At 28.7% G+C, this 20,651-nt stretch overlaps 1 protein-coding gene across 1 annotated transcript; it reads left to right on the forward strand.

The window, feature by feature from the left end:
- Positions 1-40: 40 nt before the first annotated feature.
- On the forward strand, positions 41-19,105 carry LOC119674243. The gene is made up of 4 exons (XM_038085371.1): positions 41-235; positions 18,487-18,642; positions 18,719-18,883; positions 18,950-19,105. The coding sequence occupies exons 1-4, from the start codon at positions 41-43 to the stop codon at positions 19,103-19,105; spliced, it is 672 nt and encodes a 223-aa protein (XP_037941299.1).
- Positions 19,106-20,651: the final 1,546 nt, after the last annotated feature.

Raw genomic sequence — 20,651 nt, forward strand, 5'->3', positions numbered from 1 at the left:
TAACATCTAGTGGCTTTACTGGCTTAGTCATGTCGTAAAAATGGATCAAGATGCTCCAGGGAAAAAGTCGCGCACTCAACAGAAGCGCCTGGAGAAAAATGCTGCGTCAAATCCAAATCCGCTACAACAACAGAATCTCTGCATTTGGTTATTATCTAAAATAATAGAACGGTTTGTAATTCAAATAGTTCCAAATCTAGAAAGAAAACTATCTTTGATATCATTATATGGAGTTGTAAGTCATGTGTCTCAATTATGAATAGTTTTTGCTAAAGTGTTGATGTCGAATATCAAGTTCTTAATCACCGATTTGGGTGAAGAATTATATATCAAACAAGTCCACGAAACTGCTAAAAAATAATATACTATTTTTCTTTGAGTAACATATCAAGGGAGAGTTTAGAAATAAGATCTCTCTTGATATGTGCATATATTATATTTTACATTGAATTGCTCAATCTTATTATTAATATATTAGGGAACTCCAAAAATACTGCCATAAAATATATTTTGTAGTATATGTTTTCTCCCGTGCCTACCTTAGTGCATTCTCGGTTACTTTTTTGAAGAAAAAAATATTTTGTTAATATATAGTAGATATTTAAATTATTGCCATCCTCTGAAATCACTTTATATATACTTTGTAGTAAATTCAAAATAAAACACAATTCTTTAATCCCAAAAAAGAAATCGATATATTAGCTGTAATAATTGTACTTGCTTGTTTCTGTACTTACTTACTTATGTGGCCATAACAACCCGTTACCGAGTTTCGGCCTGACGCAGCATGTCTCCTCAGGCGCCTCTGTTGCGTGCGCGCCTTCTCCAGTCTCGTATATCAAGTCGAATTAGTGCTCCCTCAACTTGATCACTCCACCGGAGACACGGTCTACTTCTACGTCTTCTTCCGCCAATTACTGCTTCAAACACCTTTTTCGCCGGAGCTTGTTTCTGTATCTTATCTATATAGCTGATCGTTTAATGTTCTCTAAATATGTGGTTGTTATATTTGCAGATAACACTATAATATTCAGTATAAAGAACATGTCCAATAGCATCCGTTATACTACTTTTCAACGATGTGCTTTCGCCAGTTGTTATTACTGAGTGACATCTAATGTACCTTATTGATTCGTCAACCTAACTAATTTCTTATGATAATATGTAATATGAGTATACTTTAGAGTTTGAAGTATTTATATTAGCACTTCGAATTTTAGGTACTCTACTCTGCTATTATTATTTACTACTATATGTTATTATATATTATCATATTATTTGTTATATTATTTAGTATTACTCACTCATTAATTTCATTAAATATTTCAATAACCGCTTAAGCGTTGAAAAATTCTCACCATTTTCAAATTAATGAGATTCTTTTCCTCTCAGGCGTTTAAACTACTTAACATGTACATGGCACATAATTTACAATTAAATTACTTTGACTCTATAACGAAGGCATTCATTACTCATAATTAAAACCCGATTTATCTGGAATAAATTAAAATGCATACACCATTGGAAAATTGTGGGAGACACTTGAAATTTCACACGCACTCTCCAGTCTTCCACTTGATAGGAATTGCTTCTTAATTAATACGCATAAATTATATCAAATTATCTCTTGCAAAATGCTTTGCCGCCACCCCACTTTCCCACTCAAGAAAGTGTGCCACACTTGGTAGGCCAGATAGTCACATAGTCGGATATCGGAATGTAGCACACACGCATAAATTACAAAATTGTCAATATCTTTTAATTAAATTAAACGCACCATAACGAATTTGAAGAGGCTTAAGGTTAAGCCGATATGCGGATGTGTACACTGCAAAAAAAAAGTTGTTGATTAAAAATGAATATTAATTACAATAATAATGGATTTACTTATATGAATGAAATTACTTATTAAATTGACTTTAAGTGTTTCTATTTTATTAATTAAATTTTTCTCTTTATTCTTTTATTTCCTCGTAAGAAGATTTAAAGTAATTATCTTATGTTAAATATTAATGCTTTTGTTTCTATATTATTAGTAGTAAATAAATTATATTTCATTACTTTTTAGTTAATATTATTAAACAGCATTAAATTAAAATTTATTATTTATTTACGAACTTGATGATACGTCAAATTTGCAATTCGAATTTTTCAAGCTTCACGTTACTCGGCACAGATCATGAATTCGTCGTACTGGCAAATTAAATTGGTCAAAGGTGACAACCATGCAGCGTAAAGCAAACACTTAATAATGACAACATGCTGTGATATTAACCTAAAGACCCAGGAGTGGAATCGCTGAATCAGAAATTAGTATGAAAATACTAAAAATACTGAAATACTTGATAAACTGGATGGTTGGTTTTTGTGACGACAGTGTTTCCTCTTCTGGCCAAGTAAGACCAGAGGCGTGATTTTGATATCACAAGCCCGATTAGGCAAATCTCAAAATGCAGGTTGTTTCATAAGGACATTTTTTTCTGAGTACTTATATTTCGAAATAAGGATTTACCAGACTCCTAAGTTGGTTAAGTTCTGTAATGCAAAAACTTGATCTTGGCACAGCAAATATATGGCACATATAATAAAGATATAAACACTAAATATATATTGGGACAGCGACAAGATTTTTAAAACATTAGCAAAATTCTCAAACTTGATTCGGGTGAAGCTGCATTATTCTTCAAGTGTATTTCTTTTACAATTCCACAAATCTGTTTTCAAATTGGTCGAATCATAAAAATCCAATATATCTTAACAGTTTTAAATGATATGTTATGTTTAAATTGTTTTGTAAGTTTTATATAATTAAATTCATGAACGTCTTTAACTGTTTCGATACACAAAAAATTCAGTGTACAATGTTTCATTCGATTAGTCAACTAACTGAGAACCTACTCAGTTAAAAATGGAGCAGTTCGCCATCAAATACTTCGTAAACACATACCTTAAGACCGATCGTTCCGAATGTATGTTGGTCAGAAACAAATAATCGTATAAGCTAATCAAATATAATGATAAGTTCTGAACCGTATTGCAAAATATACAAATGAGTTTGAAAAAGAGTGTTCAGACTCCCAAAGTCTAAATTCCTTGCAGACAACAATAAGAGTAAGAGAGTTAAATTCTATATTGAATTCTCTAAGAATAGCTTAAGAATGTTAAAGAGTAGCGGTCAGTTTAGACTCAATGGTTGTCTGCGCATCGGAGATGTCTCATATGTGGATTCTGCAAAACAGTGACTGAGTCATTAGAGCACATACTATGAAAATGTTATGCATTGAAAAAAAATAACCTAGAACTATATTTATTAGGACGAATTCGCAATACACAATCTAGTCAATAATCTTGAATTCTTGAGAAAAATGAGACTGGAAAAAGTTTCTCTATACTAGTAGAGGATAGTACAATAGATCCTCCAAAAACATTATTGTACTTACTTTATACTCATAACACAATACAGACTTAGCTACATAAAGTTTCTGATGGTTTGCCTTTCAAAATTGATCACCTTTAAGTATTGAACCGCTCCTGTTGTATTTAATAGGCATGTGACATTGTGTCTTGCTGAGTATGATCAGCAAGTGATCACCGATGAAGCAAGACAAATAAACTTATTTCTGCTGTTGTATTTTTTTTATTTTGTATTCATTTTAAATACATTTTTTTGCAATTCATGACAAGTGGTCTTAAATTAATTTCAAGTAATAAATTAAGTATTTATTTAGTTAAATTTTTACAACCAACGTAGACAACGTAGACAATCTACGTATATAAATTTGATGTATGATTAAAAATAAAAATGAAGAAGTAATCACGGCAAGCGGCATTATTGTTTGAGCAATTTATACACTTATACACTATATGTTTTTTTAATAGTTGAGAAAAGAAAAATAATTAAAATAAAAAAAAAAAATAAAATAAAATAAGAAAAAATCTACTGAAATTAATTGATATTTGAACGTTTTGAAAATGTGAATAAAAATTATAAAAATGTTTGCAATTTACATAGAGCGGCGATGAAGTATTAAATGAAGTGTTGATGTATCTTCGTATCTGTCGTATTTACCTCAGGAATGTTATAGCAAAAAAGAATGCTGTTGTCTGCTTAAAATTTGTTTTTAATTTCATTTATGAATAAATTTTCAAAATATTTATTTATTTAAAGACAGCAAAGTATTTTGGTAGTTCGCAAATAATTGTCTAATAGACAAGTACGTACATACAATGGAGTATAAAAGGCTGTGAAATATTAAGAATAAGATATTTTATGATTTTGTGTTAGACGAAATATGTAAATCACCTTTAACGATGCATATTTTCTCTTAAATAAACATATTTTCACTATTATTTGTGGACTGTAATATAATTTGCTCATATACGTCAAATTCTAAGTATCAATCATTAAAAATTATTTGAATTTAGTTTTAAAGAAAGTTTAATATTCTCTATTAATTGTTAAGCTGTTATTGTCTAATTGTAAGAAAAAATTATATCAATGAATTATATTCAACTTATTGTTAATTTTTTCATATAAAATAATTATCTAGTTCCAGTATCATTCAATAATAGACATCTTTGAAACTTATTTATGACTTCGTTGAATTTGCTGACACATATTAATTTATATATCAAACAGTAACCACCATTAGCTTCATATATATGATCAACTAAAGACTAGATAAAAGACCCATACTGAAAACTAACATTTAAACTTCTTTTACAAGGATAGCAAGTAAAGAGTTGGGATCAGTGACGCGTAACTCTGTAGTTTTTATCTAGAGATGGCAGGATCCACTGCATGTGAGGCAATCAAGCCGATTTCTTGGCTTTTAGAATGCAATATGTGCCATTGAAAATCAGTCAGTATTTTTGTTAGAGATTGTTTTCTTGACGTCACCACGGTAACCGGGATTCTCGAAACTTCATACTTGTAATGAGCTATGAAAGTTAGTTAATAAAGAGTAAAAGTGCTCAAGTGCACTCCCTCAAATAGCTTCAACATTCTTGTTAACATATATAATTTTAGTTCGACTGATATTTAAAAATAGATAAATTTACATACCACAAGTTTTGTTCATTTAGCAAATGATAACTTTTTGGAATATTTTTCCTTTTTTTTTTTTTTTTTTTTTTTTTGTTTTCCTTAACAGTTCTTAATATTTCTTTATGCCAATGAGATTTAGTAAATATTTCCAGCCACTCGAATAAGTCTGTAGCTTCTGTTGACTTGACATCGGACTTAACACCTCAACCTGCACATAATGCGGTGTTAATTGTGTGGCATTCGTTAGGCTTCATTCTCGTTTTACAATAATACTCGAGTACTCGTAAATCGATGATGCAGTTGAACTGGCTGCAGGCAATGATAATGACGTTCATCTTGACGTTGGAGCTTCCATAAAACATCGCAATTCTAGCCGTTTTGAATGCTTGACGCTTTTGTTGATGAGCATGACTTGGTTGCATTTCAAAAACTAATCATGCAACTTGTGTCAAAGTCATCAAAAGTCTCACTCGTTTTATGAAAGGTAAATGCAATTTAAAAAAAAGTCTCTCTTAAGAAAATAAAGTAAATAAATATGTAAATTCGCCAGCTTAAAGTAGCATATTTGTATGTATATTTAAGCATATATATAATATGTTTTACACCTTTTTAAATAAAGTTAATGTCTTTTTGAAAATAAAATGGTATTGGCTTTAGAAAGTGAAGCACGAATATAGTAAAGTTGGTATAGTAAAATATAAACCAAACTATATCAGAGAATACAAAATAAGTGTTATATTTCCTAATATTAATTAATTAAAAAAAATTAAACATTTTTATCCGTTTTCATTTTATCTATAACATATATAATATATTTTTGTCCTTCAAAGGTTGGATTAGGATAGTACTATTTAATTACAAACTACAAGTAATTTAATATGAATTTTACATTAATACAATGGTAAATGCAAAATATATTTACCTTTTGAGAAAAAAACCATTTTGGGACATGGTACCGATGCATTGGGAATGGAAAGGATATTGAACTCAAAATAAGGATGACGATAAATACAAAGCTATTTTCAGCTATTCGCTGGATGGTACGGACATACTTACTTTTTCACTTCATCTTTATCTTAGTATTTTTTTTTATTCTCCATAGATTTATGCTTTTTAAAGAAAAAAGGAGGGAATCGTACAGATAGGTATGCAGAAACTCATTAAATGAGAGATTTTTGAAAATAAATTCAAGATTCATATTACAGCATACCTTCAACAAAAAAAAATTAGATCGAGTTTAAAAGTATTAAAGATATTTTGGTAAAAATTTGAACCGTAAAATTCTCTTGTAAATGCTAAATTAAGGACATGAGACTATACCGATTCTTTGATATTATAATGTAATATAAGCATGGCAGCACCACTTCCCGAATTGTTAAAATTACAACATTTATCTACTTTCCATAGTCAAGTTTGATCTTCATATGAGCACTGTTTCGATTGTCCAAGAGCTAAACGGTGGCCCTGCCAGGATATACGGTCAACAAGGTCTTACTTTGTATTTGGTGGGATTGACAGGGTTTTTCCTCTACGGCAAAACTTCTAATTCGAAACTGTATTGTCAACAACTGTACAGTTTGGACCGTATGAAGGACGAAGTTTGGTTGAAAAGTTCTTATGCATTCACCTTATGATCCCTTCCTGGCACCAAGATACAGACTTATAAAAATCGACTGTCTCAATTTTTTGTCAATAGGGACGAGAAGGAAAAGGAAAATGTATAATCGAATCATTCTTACTATGGTAAATATTGAATTGAACGTTAATTTCAAGAAAAAATAATGAATTTTTTCTTACTACACTTAATGTATTTTGTGATTGTTCATTTAGTAATCTCTTCATATACTTGAGAATATTTAGTAGTTCTTATTCTCAAATTCCATCATTCCTCTTTTACCGCAGACAAATTTTACATACTTCAATTAAAAAACAAAACTGTTAAAAAATTAATAATATTGCCACCTTCCTTGACAATAATAGCTCGGTGACGAAAAATTAACGTAGAAGTGGATACTGCTATAGATTTAGTAGGCAATTGTGACATGACCGCTATCATTACTAAGAGAATTTACAGTCAATAAATCACACCTCCTATGCTTTTATATATCGCAGAGGTATGGACGCTTGTAATAAATGCTGGATCAGTATTGGCACTATTCAAAAGACGAATTCCTCGTAATATCTTCAGTTTGCACCTTGTTAGCGAAGATTGAATTAAAACATATGAGAGTTTCACTAAAACATTGTTTACCAAAGTTTATTCAGTGTAAAATAGTGATAATGGTTTGTAGTAGTAGTAGTTATTAGAAGATAAAAAAAGAAATAAAGATGTCTTTTGAAATTATTATATTGAAGTAGTACTAACTATATTTAGAGTTTAATACTGGATTAAGTATGTATGATGAAAGGTGTCCGTAGAGAATATTTGCGTAGGATTGAAACTGAGCAATGTATCGTTAAAGATACTTAAGTAAATTAATAAGTGAAGATTCACTAACCAAATTTCGTGTACAATAATATAGAAAATATTTATGAAGAAGCAGTACCCAGAGAGAAATGATCAAAATCCTATAATAGATTTTTAACATATAATTAAAAAAAATTTTATTTTGAAGTAATCCCTCGAAAAGATTTACTGGAACTTACTCTCTTCTACCAGCATTTTAACATCAGTATAAATTCTTTCCTCTCTTTACCATTATCTTTATTGGAATCCTTTTCCTTATAAAGCACACAGTTTACAGATCTAATGCAAAAGTTAAAGAAATATAAATATTCCAAGTTACTATCAAACACCATGAAAATTTTTTAAATAATTTTGAAAGATTATTAATGACTTTCTATTATTTTTTCTTGCACAATACAGGTCTCTCACTATTTTATATGTAATAGCACTTATTATGTTTACATTTATGAATTTGATTTTATAATTATTTTTCTGATATATAAATTTATTTAAGTAATTACACATTTAATTTCAACAAATTATGCATTAAAACTGTAGATCAGTTGATAAAACTTATCTGAGAAGAGTCACTTCGTAGATTATGTAGAAATTATAAGAAATTTATCATACCTCATCGGCTAAGTAGCGCTTGAAGACGTGAAATAATATACCAACACTCTCCACAGCTTCAGTACTGCTGCAATTTAATTAACATAAACTTTTAGTTAAGATTGTTATGATTTTATCTTTGGAATTCCTTAGTTGTTTGGGGACGAACTCCATCAGCACAGTTATGCGTCAAACTGGTTGCCACTTTTATTTATATTATCCACGGTGTAGCAGTTATAAAATTAGCGATTATTTGCTTAAAGTTTGCAAACATTGATACCAAACACCAGATACCAGATACCAAAAGATATGACTTTATAATTGAAAACAGTATGCAGCTTATAACTATTAGAACCTTTATTTACTGTGGAAAGCATCAACGCAATGACAGATACACAATCGCTTAGACGTTTACTGAAATAACAGCAAACTGGTATGTATGACTCTCAATGCGGTTGCTGCTCATCTTGGCTCGTTTTATACTTTTCCGGGTTAAACAAATTTAAAACTAAGATGAGCTTGAAAAATATTCCATACGAAAAATGAGGAATGTAAATTATGTTGGCACATGCCTTTCTTATAGAAATGCAATGGTGTTGTTGTACATTCTTGCAAAATTGTTGTACTTCGTTCCTAGAATAGTTAACAAAATACACTCCTAAAAAGTATTAAATAATAATAATAATTATACACAATAATAATCAATAATGATATAATAATTAACGATAATTTGGTTAAGGGCCGTTTATTTAATACGATTTTAATAGGAGTTTTCCACATTAAACAATGTCTTATAGCTAAAGTAGGTACTTAAATATTTTATGTTCTTATTTTTATTCTAAATTTTATATGAGCATAATTATACAATAATAAACTCACTGAAAAGTAAATCAATAAGTAATTTATTTATATAATTTATATTTATATATAAAAATTATCTTCATTGACAATTAATTTTAATGTAGTATATATTGGTTATTATTTTATATGACCTGTGTTGCCATTATTCGAGTGGTTTTATAATTTCTTTGGTGTAGAAGTTCTGTGATTAATCGTCGAAAAACATGGCCTAGGGATTTTCAGCGGTTTCTAGATCAATGGTCAATTTTTTAACGTTAAGCAAGTTTTGTCAGGCGATGCAATATGGTGAATGCACAAAAACTTTCCAATCAAGTTCAGTGAATTTGTTCAATCATAATTCATTTTCTATTGGTAAATTCTGAGTGCTTCGTTCAAGCGGTCAACTTATGAACAGTAGTGGACCGAAATAACTGTTTCATTAGGGTAGAGCAGCTCGTATTAGACAATTCCCTTTCAATACCACCAAACACCCAACAAAACTTACTTATCGTCAATCCAGGTTTTGAAATCATTTATAGAGATCATCGGTCTTTAACCATGATCGCTTATATCGAATATTCTCATATTGAACCCAGTTTTCAACACCTGTATGATTCGATTAAAAACATAGTTCCATTACGTTGCGTTTTAGCAGTGTTTCACTAATGATGATTTGATTAATCAAATTTCTTAACATTAATTCATATGGAACATTAAGCTTCTTTGTGTAGCCTGCTCGTTTTAAATGATTCCAAACTTTTATGTGGTTGATGTTTAATGTCTCCGCAATCTCCTGACAACTTGCGCTTAGTCTTACTCCACCAGTTATAAAATCTTCATTTCACCATCAGAGGTGCATCTCTAACATAAAAATTTTCGAAACGGAATTGAACAAACCAGGCCTAGGTACGGTGTTCACTGACACCATCCTCACCGTAAACCGCACATAATAATCGGCATGTTTTCGCAGCGTTTTTACCTTTTTTTTTAGTAATAAAGCTTCAGATAGCGTATTTCTTTAGATTTTTCACTCATTTACACAACTGTTTTAAAAAAAATATGACGAGAAAATTCACTTTTCAAACACGTGTTCGTTTGAGACGTTCGGATTAGTGCGGCAAGGTATATGGGTACCAACTTCATCTAGTGACAAAAAATAGTTAGTATTTTTTATATTTCTCAAAAAGTGTGTAACCGAAGTGCTATGTTGTAATGGAAGGAGAGTAGTACTTCACACCTTCAATATCTATTAGGTATATAATCTTTACTAGTGTTTGCAGCTAAACTTCTCATTCTAGGTGGCAATAACTCATAACAGCAACTTTCACTGGATCCTTTAAAAGAACTCGAATAGCCTAAAAACATGCTTTCAAGGTCGCTTTACATAGTATTTTGATATACAATCACATATGCATACACATATCTGATAAATCACTTTATGTCTCATATTATCCTAATAACAGCATAAAATATTTTTGCTTAAAATTAGTAAATTCTTATGACAACAGCAGCTGCTGTAATTAATTTTATTCTACGCTGTCAAACGCACAATACAAGCAATAAAACCAACAACAACATCACGTAAATATTATCTACTGTTACACACATACTCGTACACTACAGCTTAAAGCTTAACATGCCCATCACATTCTAACATAAATTGTTTTTAGCTGTATTTAACTTGTATGTTATGCGTTGCTGTTGTTAACATTTTACCAACATTGGCTTAGGTTGTTACTTTATGTTTTGTGTTGGTTCTGCCTTTGTGATTGCTCTTACTAATTGCATAATAAATTATGGTAAAAATATTTAATAGGAATTTCGTAATATATCACATATTGCAGTTGACTGGAATTTAGTCATGAATTTTGCTTAATTAAAACATAAAACATACTTTAGCATTTCTTGTTTAATTTGTTTTGCTAGAAATTTAATCAATTGATTTATTACACAAAATGTTAAGAAAGTGTAAAGAAGTGAATAAAAATAAAAACCACATCTTCTTACAATGTTAAAAGCACTAATTAAAAAAGTATATATCCAATAAAAAAATTATATTTAAAATTAATTATAACCAAAACATCCAAAAGTAAAGGTTCCATAAATAATCAACTCTTAAACTTGCTTTAAAATCAGATATTAAATTTGTCATCTCTGAAGGTTTAAACCTCAAAACAATTTATATATAATAAAGTATAAGTATACATAAAATTAAACTCTGAAATATTTTAGATTGTTGTTTACATAATTGGTGTTTTTTTTAGTATTTTTTTCTTATAACAAAACAATATACTGACAAATATTTTTAGAAAATAAGCTTAACATTTTTCATTTTTAATTCATTGCAAATGCTCCTTGGTATGTTAGAAATACAGATCTATATCTAAACTTAGCTGTAGACATCGTACCGAACGTGATACAAAAAACAGCAAATGTTCATAAAGAAAGACTTAAAAAGGATATTAATGCCTTAATTATAGTTAACAGTGCAAATGTAAAAACACGACTAAGACGGAAACAGGCGTTTGACTTAGCGCAAGTAATGTCCTTACTTTTACTATTTTTTTTAATAAACCTAAATAAAATTGTTTTACACTATATTTGGATACTATGTAGTGTTTTACAAGGAACAAAGATATTTTTGAAACGTTAAATAGAAAAAAAAGAAACTCCTTAATCATTTTTAATAAAAAAAAATAGAAGTGGAAAATAAACATATAATTTAAACATTTATATATATACTCCCAATAAAAATATTTGCCGTTCTAGCTTTCCGCTTCTTCTATTGTACATTATATCATATATCTATATTTCTATTAAAATCAAGAAGTGCTTTTAGTTTTTTTTCTTTTTATATATTTCCATTAGAAACAAGTAGACATCTTAGCTTTCCCCTTGTTCTATCATGCAACATATCATATATTTCCATTGTAAACAAGAAAAAGTTTTAGCATTCCCCTTCTTCTATCATTACATGTATGATATTTTTTTTCTATTCAGATAATTTTTTTGTTATGTCTTATCAAGAAAACTGGCAATTACATTTTTATATCTGTATCTTTTTTTCAACATTATTTTTATATCTATAAAAAAATCCCCAAACTTAATTGATAATAACTAAAAAAAAAACCAATATTAAATTTAATAAAAACAACTCAGAAAAATGTGCTCATCTATTTTAGGAACGTTTATATTCTTCGAAAATTATTTTAAACCTCATTTGAAGTACTTAGACGATTTCCCATATTAAATTCTTTCCGAAACCCATTAAGTGATACGTAACAGTGATATAAGCGTGAAATTATTTGGAATTTATAAGGTACGAGTGGCGAAGGCGAAAACGTGATTCGTTAAGGTTAATACCTCTATTAAATTATTTCGTATTTGCTAAGAATTTTATACTGAGTACCTCATAAAAAGTTTTTGGTCAAAATTTCTGACTGATTAAACAATCGCCTATAAAAAATGCAATGATTCAATAAAAAAATATGAACTGCGTAATTTATTGTAAATTAAATAAATTTGTTAATCTAAATTTTTATTTTAGATAATGAAATTTATTGATTGAATTTAAATTTCTAGACCTTGAGAACTAGAAATTTCAAGGTTTAATAAAACTAGACATAGATTTATTTTTCTTTTATTATTTGCAAAACACTTGTGAAATGGGTCACAGTCAAAGTAGGAAAAATTTTGATTCATAGTAATCTATTTTTGATATATTGTATTGATATAGTTTTAATATAAAGCGGGTAACATACTTACAAAAAATACATTACATACCTAAACTATTTTTACATTTCCAGAATGCCGGCATGTTTTAGATTGTTTACGAATATAAATTAAAAATCATTTACTTAGATATGCATTTTATTTTTATAATATAATAAATTAAATAATATCAACATAGGGATAATTTTATCAAAAATTTTTAGATCGACCAGCGCCATAAACCTTCTCCACGATATTACAACGGGTTCTTAGGGTCAAAGTGTCTCCGTCTTGCTTGATTGATAACTATCTTTCAATAGAAAATTATTTGTATTTAGTAATAATATAATATAGTATATGTAATATTAATATATATATATATCTAAATTTATAAGTTATTAATTCTTAATCCATTAAACCAGTACGTAGTCCAAACCAGCATAAATAGTTTTCTAATTCCTTATTTTTCTTTCAGGTTACCACAGCTTACGGTCTATGCCAAGATTATTTACCTCCTGATGGTAAGTAGTACTGAAAATCCAAATACCGATTTCAAATTTTTAGAAATATAATGTAATGTATATTAAGTTCAATGTCTTAGATTTAGAGTAAAATGTATCTCATTGATACTTAGAATACTATTTTCCATTAGCTTAAAATGATTTGCGTTTCTTTCTTTTAAAAGTAGATGATGTGAAATAATGGTGCATAAATAATTAAACCTAATAATTACGTGACATAAATGGTGAAACTTATTAAATTAACACAATATTCTTTATACATATATATCATAGTATAAAACTTTGATTTCATGATATGATAAAGATCCCATTCAATTAAAAATTAAAGTTATATTTTTTACAATTACTATATAGTTGTTTAAAACAAAGCGGAACCTACTCAGTGATGCGGTATCAGCAGATTATTGCATGTTAAGACATTATCCTGATATATTCTGATATATCCTATCTTGATCTGTATCCTATATCTTGATATATCCTGTAAAAACTCTTATACCTGGGTATTCAAATAAGAAAGAAATTATGCTTCGTGCGTTATGCGTTAGTGCTCATCTTTGTTCAATCGAAAACTAAGTATTTTAGGTGCCCCTTTTCCAATTGACCTGACAGAGCTATTGTGCTTTAAAATAACGGATATGGTCAAATTTAAAAACTTTTTAGTAGGGTTTACTTTGAGTTCAATAAAGAAATAGAGTATTCAATGACATTTTGCAAATTACGACGTATAGTCGCTGGAGTGTAGCTGATTAATTATTACAAAATAAGCCATATTTTAGTTCAAATAAAATTGAATTTTAATATTAATATAAAATTCATTAAAATACTTAAAATAATCTCGCACGTAATATTGATTTACAATAATGATTTGACAGTTTATACTGGATTACCTCATCTGGGCGCAGATAATTTATTAAAATATTCAAAAGGTGTTTTCTTAATAAAACTGAAAAATGATACCAATTAACTTCTATTAGATTTGCGTAATTATTTTAATGTCAACATAATATTTTTAAACGATAATTGACGTCAAAATATGATGCGATATTATTTCATTAAAATAAATACGAATAAGTAATTTTCGATTTGAACTTTAAATTACAATATTTTTAACTATGAGTTCATAGAATAATAATTTCTCATATGCAGTTATTTTAGCGGAAACGTTGTTCTATATAAAAAAGAAATTTTAAAAAATTTAAATGTATATTTTATATATCCTTTTGTGAGCATAAGGATAAGGCAGGACTTAGCTATATGAACAAACTATTTCAAATTATTAAATATTTGAGTTATATTACCCCCTGAAGTATTGATTGAAATATTAATTGAAATGTAAGCAGAGACTTTTAGAAGTGAACTTCTCTCAATGGTTACTATTACTTACTAAAGTAAGTGTACTCCTTGTATATAAATATCAAAAAACAAAAAAATAATTTTTAGAATTTATTGACATTTCTTAAATTTCGGTACTATAAACTATAGAAATTATTGTTTCTATTGAAAATTTCAAATTTCAAATATTCATATGATTTCTTTAGGTACATTTTTACTCCTAATTCTTCCGTCATCAGTTTTTCATCTTTACAAATATTTCTTTCAAAATTATTTCTTTGCATAACGCTGTTTACTCTCTTGAAGATATATCGCCGGTCGGTATAAAGTCCAGATTTACTCTATATATGATAAGTTTCCAATTATCTCTTTACTACTCGTACACTGTCTTCCCAAAACTTGACAAATGCTTGAGAGCAATTCATAAATATCTAAATTATCCTCATTAGATGGAACAGAATTCTACTAAAAACTTAAAAAACATATTTTCTTATCTCACATAATAGTTAATCATTCAATCCAGTGGTTATCATTAAGAAAAAATTATATTTACATTAAATGCTGAGTAACAATAAAATTTAAATTTATAGCCATAACAAAAAAATACTAGTATTTTATATAGAGTTTTACGAGTAGTACCACAAAGAAGAGTAACACATATAGAGTTGGAATTCCAAAGACAGCCATAAAATTTAATATAAAATTCTCAATTAATTGTGAATTTGCTACTGAAAATTTGATTGGCATCTGATGGATGTTAACTTGAACTGCGTACTCCGAAAGGTTAGTAAGCATCTGTGAGGTCCACTTGGAAACCAGTTTAAATTCAGATATAAAATTTAAATAATTACATCAAAAAGATAAAATACAATCAATACTATTATTGATGTGATAACTATAAACGAACTTTGTATGTAAGCTAAACAATCAAACAAGATATAAAAATGAACATGCTAAATTATGAGAAAACACCCATATTGTTGTGACATTAAGAAAAGTGTTGATATATACAGCCATCAAATTGAATTAGTATTTATTATTTGAATAAATAAAATCATTTGCTTCTATTAGCACACAAAAATGAATGAGTAATAGTAAACTTATATATATACTATATATAGTAGTAAAAGGAACTCAAAAAACTAGTATAAAAATGACTAGAATTCATCCTTTTTCATCGAATAAGTCCTTCTAATTAACTTCAGCGCTCTTCACCGATACTAAGGGAAGTGTTTCAGTTCTTCATGTATTAATATTATGGTATGCATTTAGTATATTATAGTACAATTCATTTACTACTGCTTTATATGGTATTACTTGCAATGAGACGAAAATTTGAACCATGTGCTCCTAAAATATGCAGACAACAGTTCTTTATGGCATCAGTTTTCAAATACATCTTACAACTAAATGAGTTTGGTTTAAAAAAGAATAATAAATAAGAGTCCTACAAAGTTTTAAAATCATCACCTACATTCTGCATGGAAAGAGTAATGCTACCTTGAAAACAAGGATACAGAGATGTAATCAATATCGAATGTTTCAATTATATATTATATAGATACTAAATTCAAGACATAATAACCATAGCAAAGAATCACAGAGGATAATAGTTGTCAATGCAAAAAAGAATAAGAATTGAATGCCTCTGTAATTAAGATCAGAAGAATTCGTAACACCATAAATGTTACAAATTCGTTGATATGATCAAAATTTTCAAGCCGAATCAATAGTTCACACCTCCACGCAAAAGAAGCAAAAATTTTAAATCAAAAAGTATCAAACATGCTAAAATAAGGAAAAATTCTATGTCGAAACCCAAAATCTTATAACAGCAAAATAATATAGGTTGGCACTCTTTCAATACCATCTATGGCATTATCAAACGAATAACTACAATTTACTGTAGATTTGATTTATGCAAGTGTTTTTAAGTTATATATACTTCAAAAATTTCAGAAGATATAATCTGTCTATAAACATAAATTTTTCATGGGTGAATCTAACTTTATCAAAGCGAAGAGTTTAATCCCAGCAGATCACTTTCTATCTTTGACTATCAGTGAGAAATGATCAGTTCTGAAAGTCATATCATTTGTCCAAGTTACATCTGTTACAATACAACCCGGACGCCTTGATTTTTTATTTGTCAGAGTAGTTTGTTAATTGGTACTATTCATATTATAAAAAGAGGACTTCTACTTGTAGAATATCGCTTATATCCAATTAATAACCAGTTAATGAAAAAGATATATACTTGTAGTTCTAGTATAGTGGTAGATTGCAATTTACATGCAATCTATAATGAATTCCTTAAAATTAAATATTTAATTAAGTATTAAGTATTAAAGAAGAAATGCAGACACACTAGATCTACATAAAGCTTAAAATTTTTTTTCAAAAGTAATTCTAAATTCTCTCGAAAAAATCTTACATTTTACTTTGATTCTGACAGTAAACTGCGATAAATAGCAGCAAATAAAAGTGGAATTGTGTGATAGTACCAGTACTTGCGTATCAACTATTTAAACTTCATTTATTATTATAAACAAATTTTGGAAATTCCATATTCCGCATTTCGAATTCTTTATATTTAAGCAGTTAATTTAATCAATATTTACAAAAATATGACAACATCCGTAAACATTTAATGACATTTTTTGAACATGAATTTTGTAAATATATTAGAAAACTGATACTATTAAGACTTTCGCTATACTAGTCTAAGTGAAATTAATACGTATATATGGTATAAAATTAGGTAAAAATGAAATACAAGAAAAAAGAGGTTCTTAGAAGTAATAAGTTAAAATGATGAGATTTCTTTTGACACCCTTCGTTCAGATATGAAGGTTAAAAGTGATATGTTAAGTCAACAGAGATGTTTGTAATATTATGAAGGAACATAGGAACAGTATGTATTATTAATCAGCTCGCTGTAAATGGTATAGATCAGCGCTCTGAGACATACTAGTCAATTTGTTCGAGGTATTTGTTTTCATTTTCAATTTTTCAATTCAATTTCAATTTAATTTTTCATTAGAAAAGAATCTTGAACAGTCAAATACTTAAGATGTTATGCTCAAATATCGAATTCCTATATCGAACACATATAATCTTTTTGAGCTGATTCTGTTAAGAAATTATCTACTGCTCTAATGGTAGCCATATATAGTCGCAGGTGAAATAGTACACAAGGCATAATATGAAACCATATAATGCTCTCTCAACCTTAAACGTACTACAAAAAAATATACAATATATTTAAAAGATGCTGGTGAAATATTTAATGGGTATTGGAGAGACCGGAACCAATATCTCCAAAAAAAAATATTACCCTTGAAAGTGAATATATAATATTTTACTAAGATATGATGCGGTAGTAACAGGCGGTCAGCTAACCACCACTGAAAAACGTCTCCTTTAAATACTATATAATAGTTTTAATTTTTTAATGTTTAAAAGTTGGAAGCGGCTGATAATCTCATATATCGAATTTTTTTAATAACAAAAATTCAGTCTCATTTTCGTATTCGTAACATTTGTCATATCAAAAATGATGATTTAAATTATAATAATATATTGCGCAATTATTTTGCACAATTAAAGTGATAAATTATAGTAAAAAAAGAATATAAATAAATGTAAAAAAATAAAAATAATAATACCAATAATTATTTTATTAAATGAGTTTCCGAAATAATAGAAACATTTTGTTAAATTATAATTATATATATTCAGTTTTTTGAAAGTCAATTTTAGTTTATATTAGAGTGACCTTTAGCAAAGGTATTCTAACAAATATATCTCTATAAGCATACATTTTAAGAATTAAGGAAAGCACTTCAGTGAAAACATATAGAAAAATGCGATCAACAGAATTTTCATTAATAATTGTACTATATATGGTCTTTATTTCAGTTGAGGTAAAAAGTTTATTGTTTTTAAAAATTATAATAAAAATAATATCATTCTTACAGGTTTCTTCTCATGTTGAATTTACTAATATGCTATGTAAAACCTTTGATAAAAGTTTTGTGACATTTGATTATTGTTATTTGAAGTCAGTAAACCGCTCTTATAAATACATATCCATGAGAGCAAAATTATTACAATTACCCGTTACAAATATAGTGGTATGTATTGCTTCGATATATAAGTTTTCAAAATTTTTGAATGAAAATAAAAGTACTTCTACTCTTGCCAATACAGTTCAACTATGCTATGCTCAAACGAGAAAATGGTTATAAGCCTTTTTTATACAATATCACCTTTGAAGCTTGCAGCTTTTTAAAATCACAGAACAATCCAGTAACTAAATTTGTCTATAATGTATTTAAGGACCACTCTAATGTCAATCATACGTGTCCTTACAATGTAAGTTTGCTTTAATGTTAAAATATAATAGAAAATAATAGAAAATTATGTAAACTTATGTCTTAGCACGATGTGATCATTGAAAAACTTGACACGAAGAGTTTTGCTGACAGATTATCACGCTTGCCAATTCCATTCGGACAATATGCTATTTCTGGAGCTTGGTATGTCTCAAATATTCATCGTGCTGATGTTGCATTGCAGTTTAAGATATATGACTAAAATAATTTTACAGTTAAGTTAAGAATTGAATATGTAATTCTTTATGCAATATAATTACTCATATATGAGTAAGTTAGCCAAACAACTATATGCCATAAAGGTGTTTTCTTACATTTGAACTGTTTCAGTTATTTTAAGATCCCTGGATTATACTGGTGTAACCTTGCTTCATGTGTTCATAACTTCTTTTAATGTTTCAAAAACCGTGCTTTGATTTCAAATATAGGCGTAAACTGAAATGAGAAAGGCGCTGACTTAGAAGTAAAATAAGGGTTAGGATGCGCTGACATAATGCTATGACAGATAAAGATTCTCTTTTTGTTTAAATCATATATACCTATAAAAATGAATTATTAAAAGGAATAGAAACAATACAAAAACCTCTTTTATATTATAAAACATTAGCATATCAAGATCTAAGTGGACAGGGGGTAAAGCACTAGCTCTGTATTTACGGCCAAAACTATTCAATGTTTAGATATTTGCTCCTTTTGTTTAAAGTAAGAAACTATATTGTTATAAAAGATAAGATTTAAAAGATAAGATTTCTAAAGCTCAATACGAGGAATTTTAATTATGCTCAAACCTTCATGCAATCTTTCGGAAGCTCTATTACACATAGCGATTATAACCTCAACAACCTTTACAATTTTCATTCAACAGTTATGCAGTACCATCGGATATAGTTATTAAATATTTACTTTAAATATAACAGTTTTTCCCTGTCCAGAATGGTCTTTGCTAATTAATGCAGCGGAACTTTTTTACAGTCCACTACCTATATTTTTACTACTGCTTACAATGGCACTGAGTTCCTGTTAAAAATACTGAACTAAAAACTACTGAACTGAAAATACTTACCGCTTCATTTTTTGTGCTCGTACTTTCATGGTTGACTGGACGTATTATTTTTTAAACACAAAAATCTGAACACATTGTACTTATTATACTAACAATTATCAATTGCAAAATTCTACACACCGCGATTGATGTGGCATATTGTGCCTACTTACTTCTTACTTAGATGGCCATTACAGACGTGAACCAACCCGATCAGTAGATTGCTGTCACCAGTTGATAGTACTGAGTGCCCCCAAATCGTTAGTCACCTGGTCCTTCCATCGAAGATGCAGATGTTCTCTGCCGCATTTTCCACCTGCCGATACCAAATCAAATACCTTACTAACTAGAGCACTGTCTTCTAATCGCACGAATTGACTACACCAACGAAACCGCTAACTTTTTATGCATTTAACTATATCAATATTACAGCTCATTATTCCACTTAATTTGATAATCATTGCCAACACGTAAGGGAGATAACGTCTTCTCATCACTATTGATAATTGTCCAAGCTTTTGCACCATACAGCAGGACAGGCATGATAAGGGATTTGTAGAGTGTGATTTTCGTTTGTCGAGAGAAGACTTTATTTCTCAAAAGAGGCCTACTAAGCCCAAAGTAACGTCTGTTCGAAGTGATTTTTCGTTGAATCTGTAGATCGACGTTTTTTTTTGGTATTTACGCTGGTTTCCAAATAAACAAA

Source organism: Teleopsis dalmanni, chromosome 2, assembly GCF_002237135.1.
Source record: "Teleopsis dalmanni isolate 2A chromosome 2, ASM223713v2, whole genome shotgun sequence".
Classification (NCBI taxonomy): Eukaryota; Metazoa; Arthropoda; class Insecta; order Diptera; family Diopsidae; genus Teleopsis; species Teleopsis dalmanni.